At 36.5% G+C, this 20,822-nt stretch overlaps 1 protein-coding gene across 1 annotated transcript in view; it reads left to right on the top strand.

Annotated features, from left to right (window-relative positions):
- Necab1 (N-terminal EF-hand calcium binding protein 1) overlaps positions 1-20,822 on the top strand; it is a 145,354-nt gene that overhangs the window by 55,397 nt on the left and 69,135 nt on the right. Inside the window, exons 4-5 of the mRNA XM_048358630.1 lie at positions 7,884-7,909; positions 18,719-18,816. Coding sequence (XP_048214587.1) covers positions 7,884-7,909; positions 18,719-18,816 — 124 coding nt within the window. The remainder of the gene's footprint in view (positions 1-7,883; positions 7,910-18,718; positions 18,817-20,822) is intronic.

The raw sequence follows: 20,822 nt of genomic DNA, 5'->3' as shown, positions 1-20,822 counted from the left end.
GTTAGTGAAGCAATTTTACATAATGCCAAGACAGATTATTTTATAAACTAGTTTTATTAAATAAACAACCAAAAGAAGACTATCAACATGCTTCATTTATTTTTTATGTGTTTCCCTGCCATGATGGCCAGAACCTTCTGAAACTGTGAGTCAAAATATTTTTTCCTCTTTTTAAAGTTTATACTAAACATTCTTTCACAGCAATGAGGAAATTAACACCAGATTCTTAGGAACAACAGCCTCACCAGAAACCCATACATAATTGAGGTCCAGTTTCCCAAATATAGAGAGATGGTGTTGAGAAGAATGAAAGAAGGATGAACAGAATAAGTAAGATTGTTTGCCATATAAAGGCCAGTCTTCTCACATAAAAACCAAGAGGCATGGGAAATGACAAGACATGGGAGAAATAAGAAGAAAGTCAAGAAGGAAAAAGGGGAAAAGACTGCCCAGCGGAACTAGCCACTGTGATTCAGATTGAACATAAGAGGTCTTGAGCAGCAAGGAAGAAGCAAGGAGGCCAAAGAGAAAAGAGAAGTGGAGGGTGAATGGAGAGTCAGAGAGCATATGTCCTTTGAGCACATTGGCCATGGGGCAGCTTCTTTAGTTCTGGAGGGCAACAGTTGTCAATCAACCAATTTGAGCTCAAAACTCCTCAGGGAAGCAAGTACAATGTTAAGCCACCAAAACAGCTTGTCAATGTGCTTCTGCAGTCATACAGCACATTTTAATAATAAAAAAAAGTGTCTGGGAATTCTTTTTTTATGATTTTTCTTCTCTCCTCTTGCCTAGTAAGACTTTATTTTACAATATTAAATTCTTACTGTTTTTGTTTTCTGAATTCACATTACTAAAGAATTCTCTGTGTGCGTGTGTGTGTGTGTGTGTGTGTGTGTGTGTGTGTGTGTGTTGGTACTGGAGCTTGAACTTGGGGTCTGAATGCTGTCCCTTAGCTTTTTGTTCAAGGCCTGCACTCTACTACTTGATCCACAGCTCCACTTCTGGTTCTCTTTGAACCATAACCATATCTCTACCTACTGAGTAGCTAGGATTACAGACCTGAGGCACCATCACCTAGCTAAGAATATCTTTAAATGGTAGGCTCAATATATAATGTTTATGGCCGGCATAAGATTGAAGAAGCAATTTTAAAAATTATTCCTGGAAATCTGTTCAAAATCAGAGCCTAGGACAAAACTGTGTCATAACATTGTTGTTTGAATTTTCAGAAGGAAGGCTATTTGTGAATACTTGAAGAAGGTAGGGAAGAATTTCTCCCATGCCATGAAGGAGTTAATGCAAGTGAGCAGGAATAGTACTGACTGACAGATGGTGCTTGTGCTTCATGATGCTGGAGCCAATAGCTTTCCACCAAACGTGGGTCAGGAAAAAATCAAGAAGAAGCTGAGCTCAGATGCACCTGGTGAGGTGTCAATCACTTTTCAAATCACTGCTGCTCCTGGAGTCACTTTTAGCATGTTCCAGAAAAATTCGACCCTGGTAGAGAACCTGTAGTCATGCTGCCTGAGTTTTAGCATGTTCGTCACAAGACCTTTATGTTCAAAAGTATTTGAAAGCACTGGTGTAAATACTGGTAGGATATTAAAGTGAGAAAAAAAAAAAACACACAAAAGTAGGATTCACAAAGTATTGGGTTTGAGAAGGAAGATAGAACTAAGGAGGAAAGAAGTAAGAGTGGCATCAGCAATTGATAAGTGATGAAGATAATAAGCTTTGAGGGAAAAGTACAGAAGGACTTTAGCATCAGTCCATGGGAAAATTTTCACAAAAGCTTGTTTTCTCCATTAGGTCTCAGACTTGGCTTCGAGAGAGCAAGGCCAAATGTTCGATTGTCACTTAGAAATTGACCTTTTGAGTAAGCAGATCTTGTCCCCTGCTGAATGTAATTAAGCTCTCTAAAAAGCCCAACAATGTCTATTATTGTGTGTATATATAATTATTGAGTTTAGTGCTGTTAACATATAGTATGTAATTATAATAAATTTAAGGCACCACTTACAGTGACAGTGCAGATTGTTTCATTGCCAGGAAATGCTTTATTTGCTTTGAGAGGTAGTGTGGAGAGATTGTGTAGAGAGATGGGAGCTAACAAAATCACCTTTGCGATTTGTGAAAGCAGAGATTCCTAGGGGCTGGGAATATGGCCCAGTGGTACAGTGCTCACCTCGTATACATGAAGCTCTGGGTTCGATTCCTCAGCACCACATATATATAGAAAAAAGGGGCACTGTGGCTGAAGTGGTAGAGTGCTAGCCTTGAACAAAAAGAAGCCAGGGACAGTGCTCAGGCCCCTGAGTTCAAGTGCCAGGATTGGCAAAAAAAAAAAAAAAAAAAAAAAAAGGAAAGAAGAGATTCCTGACTTCTACCTTGAATTTCTAAAGCAATATTCTTAGGAGTTTGGCCTAGAAATTTGTGTGTGTGTGCTTTTTTTAAAAAAAATACTCCAGGTGGTGCCTTTGCTCATCCAGATTTAGAAATATCTAAAGTAGAAAATTGTTTCAAATACCATTCAATTAGATTTTTGCCTAAAAGAAAAATTCAAGCTCTGAGGAGGAAAAAAATAAACATATCTCCCCTTCTTCTAAATTATACTTGCCTCTTGGGTCTCTCTTGCACCATGGCCTCTGCTGTGGCCTCTTTTTTCCAATTACTTTCTCTTCTTCAACCAATTGATCCCATTCTGCAAATACGCCTGGCTTTCTTTGTTCATTTGAAGCGTCTCCCTCTGACTCCTTAGTCATTGCTGTTTCTTGCTTTCATGTTCTTTTCTTGGTCATGATCCATCTCCTTTATCATTTCCAAGTCTTGAAAACTTTTAGTAAAAGAGTAAAACAGTTGTTTCAAAAATGACCAACAGGAACAGATGATACTAAGCAAAAGGAAAGGTACATATCAACCAACCTTGAAGAAATTGTTTTATTGTTGATGTTCATAGAGTTCATAAGCTTTGTAGATTAGAATGATGATGTCCATTGTTGGAAAGGGGAAAAAATGATGAAAGTCGGGGAGGATGGTTTGGGGGAATGGAAGGTGGAAGAAAAATGAGGAAGAGGATAACAAGTATGACAAGAAATGTGCTTACTATCTTAGGTATATAACAGTAACCCCTATATACATCATTTTGACAATTAAACAACAACAACAAATGACCAATAGTACTAAGTGGGAACTTCAGTAATTCTTCACCAGAGCTTGGAGTGTCTTTCTCAACTTCCTCATTGTTTTCTGACCATCCTCTGTGTATGCTCTATTGCAATCTCTCTTTCTCCCTTAATGTCTGAAATGGTGGATTCAGTCTAAAACTTGACTGTATGGTTCAATACTTGGACATCAGTGAATGGCAATGGGAAAGTTTTCTATGCTTACCGTGTTAAGTCTGAAGACATGATTTGCATGAAGAGTCCTAATGAAGATTCTAATGTGCACATCTCTTTTGCTTTATGCAGTTGACTGTTCCTGCTTCTTTCATTTATTTACTTTGTGACTGAATCACCCACTGCTATAAACTCCAAATTTTTGCAATGGAGTCCAAGTTCCTGTATAAATACATGAGAGCTCTCTCAAGTCAAATGAACCTAGGTTTGGATCTTAAGCACCCCCACTCAGTAAATACGTGTCATCAAACAAATAACTTCAAATTACCTACAGCCCAAGGCCCCCTCCTACACAATGAAGATAGTGAGTCTTTGCAGGAAGTGAAGCATGCCATGCAAATATTTCAAAACTGTATACCGGTGCATGCCAATGATTCCATACTTGTTATCTGCAATTTAACAATGAAGTTCATTTCTTTTCATTTCTTTCCCCATAATTGATGCTCTAGAGTATCGTAAATGTTTATTTTTGAATTCCAGAAATTCAATTGATTTAAATGGAGAGCAGTGACTTCCAACATTCAAGCTAGTTCTTTAATTCATTAAGTGTTCAAAGGACAGTCAAGTGACACACAAACCAAAACTTCTGCTTTTTTGTCTGGATGCCGGCTTGAACGTCAGACAGTTCATAGGAACTGTGCCTACATTAGTGTCCAGCATTGCTGTAACAAAAATTGTCACCCACTAGCTAGCTTAAACAATGAAAACCCATGTCCTTACAGTTCTAAAGTCACAACATTTATCATAAAGGTGCCATCAGGAGCATGCTACTTCCAACGTGTTTAAAGAAGAATCTTCTCATGACTTTTCCAGATTCTGCTGCCAAATCTTGGTGTTTCTTATCTTTGGGAGCATAATTTTATCTCCACCTCCATCTTCACATGTCTTTCTTCTGTGTACCTCTGTCTCTTTATTCAAATCTCCCTCTCTCATATATAGAAAAAGTCACTGACTTAGGGCATACACTAATTCAGCAAAACCTCACTTTAACTTGATTCTGCGTATAAAGATCTTATTCCAAAGAAGAGCCTACCCATAGGTAACCAGTCTAGAATTTGAACAAATTTTTGAGAGGACACAGTTCAGTCCACTACAATGCACACAAAATTGTTCATGAATGACTAAGTCAATAACTTTTAGCTTAAGAAAAAATGTGTTTCCAATTCTATTTTGTCTATCATAGATTGGGAATTGTGTTTATGTATGGAAAATAGTCTGACCTTAATTGGCTTCAGTATTAGAAAAGTTCAGTTTCTTGTTTGTGAGATTCCCCAGACACCCCATAGGAGATCCAACTACAAAGTATATGAAGATCACTGTACACTCCATAGTGCATACTTCAAGCTGATAGAATAAAAAGTGGTATCTGATACAAGTCTATATAGGTCACATCTCTATAAACTTGTTCCTGTGAATGACCCACCATGGATTATAGAAATAATTATAGGCTTTGCAGAAAGGATGTATACAGCTATTGCCAGGACTCCAGGATCCAATATCAAGTCACAATATTTTTACAACCTGGCCTATGCGTCATCTTGTATCTAACAACTGAGTTCTGGTCTTGATCCTAAGAAGCAATCTCCACTTTTGATTTTTGTGCTGGTTCTGGTGTGTGTGTGTGTGTGTGTGTGTGTGTGTGTGTGTGTGTGTGTGTGTGTGTGTGTGTTTTCCCTACCAATTACCTGGTCTAAGCCTTCTTTGATAACCCCTGTGGTATCCTTATCCCTTGAGACACAGTGTCCATGTTTATGTCCCCAGATTCCTCTAAGTTATACTCAATCATTGTTGATTTTACTTTGTAAAATATTCATTGTATACAGTAATACAGTAATATTGTGATTTCTCCATTCAGTAAAGGCCATTTGGGCAGAGTGTCCCTCCATTAGTTTGATAGCAAATGTGCTGAGCTAGTTATGACACATCAAATGTGCTGAGCTAGTTATGACACACCAAACAAGATAGCATGAATGAAAATCAACAGAAGTAATATTGAGATATTAGAAAAAGAACCAAACACCTGACTTTGCAAATGCCTTGTAATAGCAGTTAATATCATGAATCATATTTGAAATTGGATATAGAAGAAGCTGATTCGAAGTAGAGAGATAACAGTAGTTTGTAGGAAAGTTGAAATCTGGAGTAGAGGTGCTCCTGCTGTAGACATTCACTATAAATACCACTTAAGCTGAGTTGAGCCAAGAGAATTGAACTTGGAGGAATCTGTGGACATAATAGACAGTAGCCAAAGGGATTTTTGAAGCAAATATTATTAAGATATTCCTACAGACAATGGCCAACTGTTGTATTCACAGAGACCTTAGCTTGCAGCTAACTAAGGATTAGGGCCTAGCATGAACACAGGCATTGCTTCTAGAGGGAAGGGGATACTACTTGAGCAGTAACCCCACCCTCGTTCTTCCCCTCTCCTTTTCACTTTCCATCTCCTCTCTTACCCTCCCTTCTCCTATTCCCTTGTCTCTCCTTAATAAGATGACATTGGACAATGTTGGAAATACATCTCAATATGAAGTCAGTTCTACTAGAATTCACTCATATGAACCTACTATAAAAAAGAACCATGGCTTCTTTCCAACTACTAGCAACATAGCGCACACAGAGAAAAAGCTAAATAAAGGCATGCTTTAGGCCACAAACGCTATAGCATTTGGCAAACATAATCTTTTATTAAGGAACAAGCAGAGATTCTGTCTAGCAAATTATTCTGAACTGCTATGATTTATGCTCTATTCCAGCTAATTTAATTCTCAATAATGGATTGATGCTGTCCATTCTCTTACAAATTCAAAATGAAACTCGTTATGGAATTGTAAACCATTCTGAGGAAAACAAATGCAAAAACAAAGTGACTTGTAATGCATTATCCAAATGTGAAGTTCTACAAAATGCTAAGATGTAGGAAAAAAACAACTAAGATTTTTAAAAACCATGTATCTGAATGGTTGCAGTGATAGTACTAATAATTTCTAAGCTATCTAATTAAAGTTAGTTTACCTCAGAATCTTCCACATATATCTATTGTTTTCTTCCTCACTCCCTGTCATTACAAGACTCTAATAGGTACAGCTGTGAAATTTGCAATTCAAATACATATGTGTAATTTTGTTTGTTCATAAGTTATGTAAATGCATCCCTGTATGAATTTTTTACATTATAAAATTACACAAAAAGAAATGAAAAATGTTGGGAAAGTATCCTCAAATGCTCTTCTTACTTCACAGCTTGTATACAATCTCTGTAGGTTGTGCATCCTGCTCAGAACTGGCCTGGGTTGTCATAAAAAATTGCAAACTGGGTTACTGGACTCATTTTCACCCAGCTTTTGCCCAATCTCAACCCATCTGTCAGTGACCTTTATAACATTTGCATTTGTAACTGTTTATAAATCTAGTCATGTTTATCATCTTAGTAAAATTGCGATTCCAAATTTGTAAAAGGTAAAGTAGAAACTTCTTGATTTTTTAATGAGGTCTTTTGGGTTTTAGTCCCACTTCCTCCTAAGGATCTGTATTTCAGCCAAAGGAAGCACTCAGTCTTCTGAAACTAATTAAATATTCTGTCCACGTCATTCCTTATCATAGTATTCCTTCTAATTACAGTATTTTCCTTTGTCATCTTTTCTACTTATATTTAATCCTTGTGATTTATCTCAAATATGCCATCCTCTATAATATATTTCTTGAGGTTTTTCTCTGGTTTTCCATGTTCTCTCATGTCAACTATTTTACTGCAATTTAATCCACTTATTTACTAGATGAGTCTATCTCTAAACTGAGCTCCTAAAGATTAAAAATCTGATAAATTTATTTTTGTATTTAGTGCATTCTCATATGTCAGTGGCAATTACAATGATGCTTAGTACCTAGAAATAAATGTCTGTGAAATAACTAGAAGTTCACATTAAAAGTACTGCAAAAGACCTTACATATTCTATTTGATAGTAAGTACTTTACAAGAAGATTCACTAAAGAATGTAAGTATAATTTATCCAAGAATATATATATATATATATATTCAATGTCATAGGATGAAATCTTCAGTTTAAAATTATTAAGTGTGATAAAGTTAGTCAAAGTCCCCAGTGTTAGTAATGTACATTGCAAGCCCCAAAATGTACCATTCTTCATCATTATGCATTATTTCCTCTACATGTTGCAGGAAAAAGCACAAACTCTAGGAATTATTTGTTCAGATAGAGTCTTAAATAGTCTTTGTTAATATCCTATGAATAAACAATGTAGAATTTATGAAATAAATACCCTGTCTACCACTTATTAATATAAAATAGGGGTTATAGCATAACTTAATTACTTAAAAACTTAAATGAAGAGTTGAAGATGTAGGCCAATGATAAAGCCCTTGTCTGGGAAGAGGGAGGCCTTGGGTTTGATTCATAGCACTAAAAGTCAAAAAGCCTTATGTGAAAAATGTTTCTAAAGTAGTAATGCCTTTTTTTCATCTTTTCAGCAATCTTGACACAGAAGAACTATGTGGTAAGTTTCTCTAAATTCACACATAATACTGTGTGTGTGTGTGTGTGTGTGTGTGTGTGTGTGTGTGTGTGTATAAGTGCAACTAGGTAAATTGAAAAGGTATGCGGGGTTCGGAAAGATAGGGAAGAATGATGAAAGGGGTGACGTTGATCAATTTGTATTATCCTCATAAACTGTAATGCTGAACTGTAATCCCTTTGTACAACTACTTTCTTATAACCAAAAAAATAAATAATTAAAAACAAAGGAAAAAGGACCAATCAAACCCACTACTTACTTTAGAAAGAAAAGGAAAATTGTCTGACATGTTTAGATCCAGGGTTCTGGACATATACAGATAGATAGATAGATAGATAGATAGATAGATAGATAGATAGATAGATAGATAGATAGATAGATAGATGATACAGAGAAAGAGATGTAGATATCAATGTATAGCTATCTCTATCCATCTAAGGGATTTACCTTTACTCATGAATTTTAGTTAAGAGAACATTTCACTGCAGAAAACACTTTGTTCATGGAAGGAGAATAATTGTATTGTAATTGGTACATTAATTTCACAGGAGCTAATTCTTCCCTAGTTTGAATATATTTTTAAATTGGTGTTTAATGCAACTTCATTATTCTCTTCACAATACACTCTACTGAGTTTTTTGTTACTGTTTTGCAAAGCCTGTACCCATGAAATGCAAAAATATCTTTGTCCCATGCCTGCCTAAACCCATTCTAGAGTTTTAAATGTCACTTAGAAAACAAGTGATTCAAACTGAGAGAGATAAATCTTCACAAATGCCTGGTTTAATGGCCTCTCCAATTACGTTTTTTTATCTTTGTGGTTAGGAGCAAAAGTCAAAGATTAGAAATGCAGAAAAGTAAATATGCTTGAAAGTTATTCTTTGTTATGGAAATTTGTGAAGCATTATGATGCTATTCATTTTGAAGCAGCCATATTTTTCTGAATATTGCAAGGTTTCACGTTTTTTATTTTAAGATAAATACATGTGATAATAACTTTTGTTCAAGCTTGATCTTATTGTCTAAGTGGCTTGAAACATTTTTCTTGTTAGAGGTAAATTTCTGTAGAACACCTAGCAAAAAACATGAGTATTCTTTGAACATCTTATAATTCTTATGTTAAAGTTTATAATAATGACAAAAAGGACATTCTATAATATTTAACGGAAATTATTTTCTATTTCAACAAAGTATAAAAGAGATGTCATGTCAGGACAAATAGAACAACAAAAGTATTACATTTACTAACCATGAGAATTCAATTCTTGATATATATTATATTTTAATTAATATGTACCAAGTTGCAGAAAGGTATTCATGTTACTATACCAAAGTCTGAGTCTTTTTATTTTCTTTTTTTACCTTATTGTTATTGTAAAGGTGATTACAGAGGAGTTATGATTCCATAAGTCAGATAAAGAATACATTTCTTTTTGAATGAAATCTCCAATGGTCATAAAAATCTCTACACTTCCTGTTTCTACCTGGTGTCCATCCCAGTTCAGGCAAGAGAACTAACTGGGAAAAGTGGGTTGCTCTGTGGTTATGTAGAATCAAGGAACTTGGGTATCAAAGCATATTAAGTTTTTTATAGTTATGAACAATAGTAGGAGGAATACTGGCATACTTTCACACATAGTCATCCACACAAGGCAATTACCATGCTAAATAGCAAAAATAAATATCCATATGGACCATGATACGAGACTTGATGATGAATGGCAGTACCCACAAAGGTCAAATGTGGTCCAGTCACATTCATGTGCAGCATAGCTCTGCCAGTGTAGTAGAAAGGCAACATGGTTATTTCATGACAGTAGAATAGCGATTTGCTTCAAATGTTTAGAGCAGTCAGGACGAAGTAACCATTTCCTCAAGTCATTCAGATAATTCTTCAGTGCTTCACTTCGTTTTGCCTGGCTCAGCATAGCTGAGGACAAACTAATGTTATGAAGGTCTTTTAAGATTAAAATATGGGCTGGGGATATAGCCTAGTGGCAAGAGTGCCTGCCTCGGATACACGAGGCCCTAGGTTCAATTCCCCAGCACCACATATACAGAAAACGGCCAGAAGCGGCGCTGTGGCTCAAGTGGCAGAGTGCTAGCCTTGAGCGGGAAGAAGCCAGGGACAGTGCTCAGTGCTCAGGCTCTGAGTCCAAGGCCCAGGACTGGCCAAAAAAAAAAAAAAGATTAAAATATGGAACCATCCCAGATGGCCCTCAGTAGATGAGCGGATCAAGAAAATGTGATACATAATACACAGTGGAACTCTATGCCTCTATCAGAAAGAATGGCATTGCTCCATTCGTAAGAAAACAGAAAGACCTGGAAAAAATCATAGTAAGTGAAGTGAGCCAGACCCAAAGAAACATAGACTCTATGGTTTCCCTCATTGGGAATAATTAGTACACGTCTAGGATAGTACTAACAGAAGATCACAATAACTCAATAGCTATGCCCATATGAATACATAAGATGATGCTAACTAAGCAAAATGAACTTCAAGTTATGGAAACAAGTGGTATATCATTGTTGTTATATTCAACGTGTCATGTGAAACCATGCCCTTTTTTTTTCCATATTTCTTTCCAATGGTTTTACTCCTGATATCACTGTAACTGATTTTAGTACACTGGATATTGTATATACATATAGGAACTAGGAAAGGGAAAGGGTATACCAAAATTAAGAGACAAAGAACAAAAAGACAAACCAACACAACAGCAATACTTACAAAACTATATGGTGTAACCAACTGTACAACTGATGGGGGGAGAGGGAAATAGGGAGGGAGGCGATGGGGGGAAATGAGGGAGGAGGTAACAAGTTGAATAAGAAATGTACTCACTGCCTTACATATGAAACTGTAACCCCTATGTACTTCACTTTGACAATAAAGAAATAAAAAAATTAAAAAACTGAGATGCGCTTCCTTATTTTCTATGTTATCATTAAGGAATATTGTTTTAATTTCCATCTACCCTTAAAACTGCTTCAAATTTTAAAGTATGATCATGTATTTCCACTTAATCTTTCACAATTTTTGAGTCTATCTTTCTCCTTTAATAAAAGAACTTGATTAGGAATCTACCCTGTATTTATTAAAAGAGCTGTACTGATTTTTTCACCCATAGTTTTAGCTAGGGAACTAGGAGATGGGGGGCTTTAATTCAACCAAACTGATGTACATTTTATAAATCCAGGAATTGTATTCTTGCTCATGTCATTATTCTCCTCCTCTCTGTTCAAGAATTTGCATTTAAATTCCAGAGTGTGGTTCATTTCTTATTCATTTCTTATTATTAATACAAAGTAAATATTTAAGTTGGATTCTAATCAGAGCAAAATACTGTAGTGTGAACAAGGGAATATGTAGATTTGCATCAACTACAAGTTCCCCCTTGTGGGAGGGGTACAGCTTGATTAGCACAGAGAAGAAATTTCCTGTACTTTCTCCAAAAATCTAATTACACATTCCAGATGTCTAGTACTTTTATTCTTCTTTTTCTTAAGTTGTTAGCTTACATAGTTATGGACCTAGAACTTGTGTGTGTCATACTGGAGGTTGAACTCAGAACTTCATACTCTTTCTCCCCATTTTCACTTATGGCTGGATGATATTCTACCACTAGAGCTGTGCCTCCAGTAGGCATTTTTGCTGGTTAAATGGAAATAGATTCTCATGGACTTTTCTGACCAGGATGCCTTCAAATCTCTGTCTTCAGGTCTCAGCCTCCTGATCAGCAAGGATCACAAGCATGATCCATCAGTGTGGTGCTTGGCATTACCCTTATTTTAATTATAAAAGTAGCTATTTATACACTATTCAAAAATGTTTAACAATACACAATTCTTTGTGTGGGTAAAATGCCAGTCCCTTACTTCCAGAACTTCCTAATTCTATTCTCCATTGACAATTGCCCAAAGCATCTCTCCAAACATTTTAACCCAACTATTGGGATTGATATAAATGTGTGTACACCATTGTGTTCCAGCAGTGAGATGGTTCTAGATGATGACTGCAACCACATGCCATTCTACTTCATTCATTTAAAAAAAACTGAAGAATATCTTCTTTACTTCAATTTTTTCAACCATCTCCCTTTTAATAGATTTTCAATTTCTTTCCCATTGTCCACTGGCACTAATAGTATTATTAAGGTAAAAATGTATGGATTCTCTTTGCATACTTGTACCAGTGGTGCCTTTGGTAAGTTCCTCAATATGTGTTTCTCAAGTAGAGAATTTTCTGGATGAATACTCACCAGCAGGTATGGGAATGCCAAGGTTATTCACACTTGAGAAATAATTATGAAATCTCCTAAAGGGTAGCATACCATTATCACTCAGTGTGCACCATGATGGTACTTAAGAGTTCAAACTGTGTCTGAACTCTAGGATTGAGGCTCTGGGCTTGTATTCATACTATCTTTAACTCTGATTTAAAATGAGACAGGAGCATTATTATCACTTTCCTTTCCTAATCCTAGCCGTTTTTGACTGTTTTCCTAGCCCTCCTCATTTTTACTAAATCCTTCACAAATTTTGAACATGGTAGCTAAGTATTTTGAAGTATTTATAGATTAGAAAAAAAAATAATTGCAATGAAAGCTCGTGTAGCTGGTTTACTTAATCTGAAAGCATTTCTGTAAGACAGTTTTGTGACCAAGATAGTATATTTAACAATGTGATTTTCAGCTAGTTGTTTGTTGTCTACCAAATATTAACATATTTTCAAATATAAAATCAATTAACAAGATTTGAAAAACAAGGGTACAGGAAACTCTCAGAATAAACAATTATTAGCTTCCCCTATTAGCTATGTCCTGGGCTCTCCTGAGCAAACTGCTTAGTGACAACAGCTCACCTGTGGGAATCTGGGCAGTACTGACTGTCCATTGTCAGTGACTGTGTGTGCTGGGAAATCCCAGAAATCTATGTCCGCCTCCAGACTTGTAGCTCTGTGTCTTCCTGGCCTGTGCTCTTAGGTAATGAGCAATAAAACACATAGAGTGACTCAAAATAACTTATATTCTACAGTCTCACTTGATCTCTCTAGTCTAATAATGGAAGCTTTAACTCTCTCTTAATTCTTTTCTTTCCTGTCTGTTCTACTGATTCAGAACTCTCATGGTGTGTGAAGTACTTTGTGAGACCAGTTCCCAGTATGACCTTTGTGGCATCCATGGGTCCTTTGGTTCTGATATGCAACCCTCAGGTTAGAGCTGAAAACTCAGCAACTTGGAAAATTGAAAAGCAGAATACAGTGGGACAAAGGATGAACTAATGCAACATTGACACTCACATGTCACTCTGTTGGATATGAACCTTACAACATGTGGGGGAAGTGAGGGTAAATGGGAGAAAATGAGAGATGGGGTAACAGTAAAATCACTGCCTTACTTATGTAATTGTAACCCCCTTGCTCATTACCTTTTCAATAGAGTTAAAGAAAGAAAAGCAGAATAGAAACAAACATAAAAGAAAACAAAACAAACAAACAACAACAACGAAAAACCAACAACTGGCCACTGGTGGTTCATGCTGGTAATACTATCTATTCAGAAGCCTGAGAGCCAGAGGATTGTGGTTTGAAGCCACCTTGGGCAGCAAAGTCCAAGAGACTTCATCTCAAAATCACTAGCAAAAAGCAGAGCCACAGGTGTGGCTAAAATGGTAGAGTGCTAACTGAATAAGCATGAGGCCCTGAGTTCAAACTCTAGTACCAGTAAAAAAGAACAAAAACCACACATCCCTAATATTTGTCATGCAACACCACAAATTAACTCTAGGAAGGAAGGAAGAAGCTAACCTCTCATTAGCATTCTATTACAGAAGATGTCACCTTGAATATGCACAAGAAGACAATTTGCTTTCTGACAAATACCTTAATATGTCTGTGCATAAATTGAATTCTGCACCTGTATTACACCCAGTATTCAGGTTCTTTACTTTTCAAATATTTTTCCCAAACACTGATAAGGATTGGTCCTTGTATGTTTCCATGTGCACTACATGACTATTTTTCTGAAACCTGGACAACCCACATGTCAGTTTTAATAAAAAGTAGCCTTTTCTCCAGGAAGTGATTCTTGCTACCCACATATCAAAGTTTTAAGGAACTAATATTTGCTCTGGCTATTTATTTCTCTCTAATAGCATGATATAAAAACAAAACACATCTCTCCAGCTCCCACTGCCGTTGTGTTTCAAAGGAGAAACATGAATAAGACATTAGTCCAAGCTCAGTCACTCCCACAGCCACCATTCACCTTTCCTCTGTGCTTGCCACATCTTGGGGTACGCTGATAGATGGCTGAAATTCTACTCCCCCATTCTCCTTTGACTCCATAACTTGGCCTGATTCATAGAATGGCTCCAGGCAATTGTTATTGCCCTCTCTTGATGGCGTCACCAACATTTCCCCAACCATCTCCAGTGCATCCAAGGTAATCAAATAAGATTGAGAATGTCACTCTCCTTTTCAGAGCTGTGCCATGGCTTTCTATTGTGCATTGGAGTCTCAAATGTAATTTGCACATCATAATCTCCTAGGAAACTTGTAGAATATAATGACTCCTGGGATACCACCCAAAGTTTCACATGCAACTCTTTGAAACCTCATCAATAATCTGAATTTTCAACAAGTGCTCTGGGACAATACGTTCAAGTGACTTCCATGGTGCAACTCTTACTTCTAGTCTATAGGCCTCACCTTGAACAATGAGATACTAGAGGAATTTGATGGCAGATAGTCAAGAAAACACTGGAATAGAAGGTTAAGAGTTAGAATGACAAGCAAGAAATGAATCCATTTTCCTCTCTCACCACTGATATTTACCATCCTCTTTCCTTGCTGCCTTCTAGCTTCAAGTATCTTTCCAGTCTTATCATTTATGTCTTGGTAATGCTGACCTACACATAAATCTGCAGCAAAGACATAATACTGCTAGTTTCCTTCCCATTAACCAAAACATTAGTCCTATCCAGCTCCTAATTCAGTCATCCGTGCTGTATCCCCTATGGAAGTCTCTCTGACTTACATAGTCAGATTTGAGCATTTGTAGCCTAGCTTTGGAACTGCAACTTTTACCTGGGTACTGGAGTTCTCTTGAACAATCATCATGTGAATTGCAGTAATTTGCTGAAATGTTTCTCTTCTTTACCAGATGGTAAGGTCCCTAAAAATAGAAGCTCTGTTTTCATCTTCATATTCTAACACCCAGCACATAAAAGACACTAAAGAAATGTTTGTTAGTCTTATGATAAGTAGACATTTGCATGATAAACATAGAGGATAAGTACCTTTTTCTCTATATTGCTAGCTGTCTTATTGGCTGCTGGTGCATGTCCCTCAGTGAATTCACTCTGAAGGAGCTTGAGGGACACTGAGCTGCACCCCCTCAAAATAACTCACACACCCAGATTTCTAGATTGAGCTCCTGTGCAGGGCTCCCCTGCAGTTTCCCTTCTTTGTTACCTAGTATATTGCTTGGGGAATGATTGTTTTTCTTGTGATCTAATTGAAGAGTTAGGGGGAACAAATGCATGAAAGAAGGAAGGAAAAATGAAGTTGAAATACATGTTTTGCCAGTACAAGTAATGTATCCAATGCCTAATGTATGAAACTGTAACCTCTCTGTACATCAATTTGATAATAAAAATTTGAAAAAAAAAGAAATACATGTTTTGCTTTGTGGTTTTTGGTTTATTTTATTTATTTACTTGTGTGTGTGTGTGTGTGTGTGTGTGTGTGTGTGTGTGTGTGTGTGAACACATACATACTACTACTCCTAGGGTTCTCATTTGGCTTTTCCACTCATAGTTGTTACTCTATCAATTGAGTCACATCACCAATCCAACATTTTGCTGGATAATTGGAGATAAGAGTTTTTCACATTTGTCTGCCTGAGCTGAGATAATCAGATATCAGATTTTTGACTATCTGGGATTATGGGGTGAGCCACTGGGCACCCAGATTAGGCATTGTTTTTCACGTGTATTTTAGCAGCATGTGCCTGTATTGTATCTGTATGTGCCACATAGTTGGTTCCAAAGTGGAGAGACTAAATTCTCTTTAGAAACCTTAATTGAATAAAGAAAATCTCTTACTAGTGATAGAAATGCATATTTTTAAAGGTGTCATTACCCTTTATTTATTCATAAACCTTTTCAGGCACAAATTTTCTTTTATTTTCCCATGCCTACTTTCCTTACCTACTTATATCTAAAAGTGTTATATGGTCCTTTTTGAGGTCTTGTATACACAGAAATGAGAATGTCATTATTCTTAGGTTTTTCTTTACAGTTTCTGTTTCAACTTAGTATGGCCTTGACTTTGAAATGTATGAGTTTTCTAACATGGATATTTCACAGCCACACTAATGTTGTGCTAATTTGTAATGAGTGAGGTTCAAGCTGGGTGTGGTAGAACACATATGTGATGGAAGCACTTGGCTGGAATTATGAGCTAGAAGTTATGAGCTTCATGGTGAGATCCTGTGTCAAAATTAATTAGTTAGTTAATTAAGAGTATTGTCCACAGAGACCTCATTTATCACAAATAATTGTGCACAGTCAGACATTCTTATCAGCTCTATCAGAAAGACAACCTCATAATTAATTCATGTTATTTTTCAGTGGGTTTTTTTTTCTGCCATTCCCGGGGCTTGAACTCAGGACACTGTTCCTGAGCTTCTTTTGCTCAAGCCTAACATTCTACCACTTGAGCCATAGCACCAATTCTGGCTTTTTCTGTTTATGTGGCACTGAGGAATCAAACCCAAGGTTTCATGCATGCTAGGCAAGCACGCTACCACTATGCCACATTCCCACCAATCAGTGGGTTTTAAAGAAAGATTCTCTTTATATATCACATAACTCCACTAACCCCTTTATAAAAGAATCTATATAAGAGATGTGCTACATTGCTAATAGAGATTGCATAATCCAGGGTGCATTATACTTGCTTGTAAACATATTATTTTTAACCAGAATCCAGAATTTTTTGATAATCTGTGTTTTTATTTTTCTCAGAGAAATCTGAACATTGGTTCATAGATTAGACAGTGACACTTTCCATTTGTTATTAATATCAATGTCAAAAGAGGTTTTAATCTTAAGTATTAAATTGATTCATTAAGGCAATTTGCATCAAACATGCCAAAATGTGTCCCAGTAAACTCAAGTGTTTTTCAAATGAGTTTATTCCTATTTATCACTTCAATTTAATTTTATAAATACATATGGCACATTACAGAGAGATAATAATACCCTATAGTTCATCCAGAGATGAATTCGCCACAACAATCAGGTTGGATTTCAAGTACATGGAAGTTCTAGGTTTTTTTCAGTATTTAAGTTTCAGCTTAGATCTCTTTCATTTTAGAGATATGAAGAGTTCTATAGGGGAATATAAGGTCATGTATTTAATTGCTACTATATCTCACCAAACTAGTTGGAGTCTACCTTGTGTTCTATACTTTCCATTACAAATAGCATTCTATGCCTTGTTTATTCTTTGTAACTGAGAAATATGAGAAAGATGACCTCCATTCTTTGAAAAGAATTGTTGGGATTGTTGTCATAAAAGTAGCTCACCACCTGATGCTGGTGGCATCACCCCTGTAATCTTAGCTATTTAGAAGGCTGGGATCTGAGGATTGCAGTTCAAAGCCAGCCCAGGCAGGAAAGTCCATGACATTCATTTCTCCAATTAAGCACCAGAAAACCAGAAGTGGTGTTGTGGCTCAAGTGGTAGAGCACTAGCCTTGAAGAACTCAGAGACAGCACCCAGGCCCAGAATTCAAGACCCACAACCAACCAAACAAAAAAGTAACTCATGGTAGGAGCAGGCCTGTGGATGGTACCACAGAAGGTGCTTACTGCATCTCTGATTGTTAACCTTGAGGAGACATTGCATTCTTTGGCAGTTTCCTAGCAGAAGCAGTAAAACACAGTTCAAGGTTTCTCTAAAATTGCTTTCGTAGTGATATCTATATATTTTTAATTGAAACAGCCTTATGAGTAGATCCAGATTTGTTTTTCCCCATTTTTGTGGGACAGAAGATTTTTTTTCATGAGTGATACCCAATCAGGTTTCTTTTTCTTTATTTTTTCTTTGAATGTTTTTTATTGTTACTGTAAAGGTGATGTGTAGATCAGTTACGGTTACATAAGTCAGATAAAGAGTATGTTCTTTCTGAGCAATGCCATTAACCCTTGCTCTCTCCCGGTTTATTCCTCTCTACCTCGCTCACAAGTTATACAGTTCATTTTCAACAGTGTCTAGTTGGCATCACTGTTTCATTTGTTCACCCTTTGTCCTATTATTTCTGTGACTCCCTTACCTTCCCGAAGACAGATAAACAAAGAAATAAGACAAAGGAAAAAGAAAACAAAAACAGCAACGAAGTGAGAAGAAAAAAAACCTCTTGCTTCCATTTCCTAGAATTCATTTTGATAAATATTATTTTATATTATCAGATGCACATAGGCATTGTGCCTTTATATTTCTCTCCCAAGAATATCCTCCTTTGGTCTCACTGTCTGTGAATGTCTAGATGGTAAAGAAAAAAATACATACTAGAACATGATACACTATACAAGTCTTTTGCTTTTTTAAAGGAAATGAGTATATTGGTGCCTTCATCTCATTTGAAAGCCTTCTGTTTTTCATTGATAGCCAACATTTCCTTTATACATTTATGAAGTAAATTGTCAGTTGGTTCTTTTGTTTTAGAATTACTTAAAATCAAATATGAACTTTTGTTCAATATGTTTACCTTGCAGAGTATTTTTCTCAGCACTTGGGCGAGTATGAGAATGTCCTGGCCGCACTTGAAGACCTAAACCTCTCTATTCTGAAGGCAATGGGCAAAACGAAAAAAGTAAGGAAATGCACCGGTTTAATTTCTATCAATTTCTTTTTTTGAAAGTATAGATTTCTTCTTAACACTGATGATTTATCTTGATATGAAATGAGATGCTTTGTTCACTCACAGTATATTGATTTATTCTAAGTCCCAACCATTGTGACTTGTGTTGAATGTACAAGATATGGAAGGTATTTGGGGAGCTCTTAGTCTGGTGGGAGCACTAATGAATGAATACACATTGCAGTGGGACAGACAGAGGCACAGTTTGAGTGCTTTATTTATATGGGAAGACATAATACCTGAGAATTCAGAGATAAGGGAAGTTGGAAACACCTTATGAAAAGAGCCTATGTCAGGATGGGCACGAGATATTTAAGGAAACTTAAATGAACAGAATAAAGTGCAAAAAAATCATGTGAGATAAAACTGTTATGTCAAGGGTCACGCTTTACATGATGTTGTAAGCAAAGCTAAGGCTGCAAACCTGTATTGTAAATGCAAATAAATCAACAGATTTGAAACAGATATGAAAACTTGGGCAGTTTTTCCAAAACACCATGTAGAAATGAATTTGGATTGGAGTGAGAATATAAGGAGAGAATATGGAGAAGATGATTAAGGAGTCTAGTTTACCAGTTCAGGTGAGCAATGAGGTAGTATCTGGAAAGTTTGGTCGAAAATATGAGATTAACAAATGAGTTGAACATTTATTTGACATAATATCAATAGAACTTGAAGGATTGAATCGGGCAGATGAAAAAAGGACATATCCAGGATGCTTGCTACTGTTTTAGATTATATATGTGGGTAGCAACTCTTCCTAGAAAGAGAATGCTGACAGAGGACAAAGTTTGATCAGGTCAAGTCAGAGTCTCAGATATATTGAATAGAAACTGCCCAGAGAGAATCAAGTAAACAATTAGATATAGCAATCTAGGTCTCACTGGAGGGATCTAGATTTTCAGATATAAATTTGAGAATTAAATAGTAGTTAGACAAAGAACTTGAAGGACATCATATAGAGAGGATACAAAGTAAAGGAAGAAAAACGTCTAATACTATGTCATAAGAAATTTTAACTTTTGACTATGGAAGTAGAAAAAAAAGACAAAAGGCAAGTCTGAATGCTGGGAAGAAGGATGTGAGGAAAGATGAGAAGGCAAATGGCCCAGATTTGCAGGACAGTGTATTTCAAAAAGTAGGAAGTGGCCCATAATGTTAACTGCCAGGTAGAGATTACAAGAAGAGAAATAAATTTTTCACTGTCAGTGAATCAAATGACAGTTTAGTATATGCGATGAATTGACAAATTAAAAAAATTAAACATATATGGAAGTTTTGGATAAAGACAACAGATTTTTGTATCCATCAAATACTTGCCTATAAAGTCTTTAGGGGTCAGAATAAATGTTAGAGTAAGAATTTTTAAGTGGGAAAGTTTATGGCAACTCAGTATGGAAACTGAAAAACAAATGGACAAGTGGTAACTGAGAGAAGACTTTTTTTTTTTTTTTTTTTTGGCCAGTCCTGGGCCTTGGACTCAGGGCCTGAGCACTGTCCCTGGCTTCTTCTCGCTCAAGGCTAGCACTCTGCCACGTGAGCCACAGCGCCGCTTATGGCTGTTTTTTCTGTATATGTGGTGCTGGGGAATCGAACCTAGGGCCTCGTGTATCCGAGGCAGGCACTCTTGCCACTAGGCTATATCCCCAGCCCGAGAGAAGACTTTATACATTGGCCTATTTGCCCTGAGGGAAAGCAGAAAGCCACTATAACTTTGGTGATCAAAGCAGACAGTAATGGAATTCCAAACAGTACAAAAGGAAAAAAAAATCTAAAGATTTCTCAATGATCAAACTTGACCTGCCTCTCTGATGATACTGACTGACTCCTTCCTAACCTACCAATTGCTAAATATGCAGTCATCCAAGAAAGATTAATAGATTGCCTCAGAAAAAGATCTAAACTAGCAAAAAGAAATGACAGAAGAAAAGAAAGGAGAGAGAGAGAGAGGAGTTAAC

Source organism: Perognathus longimembris, chromosome 12 (genome assembly GCF_023159225.1).
Source record: "Perognathus longimembris pacificus isolate PPM17 chromosome 12, ASM2315922v1, whole genome shotgun sequence".
Lineage (NCBI taxonomy): Eukaryota > Metazoa > Chordata > Mammalia > Rodentia > Heteromyidae > Perognathus > Perognathus longimembris.
Note: the sequence above shows the minus strand (reverse complement) of the source record. Positions and strands in the feature narration are given on the sequence as shown.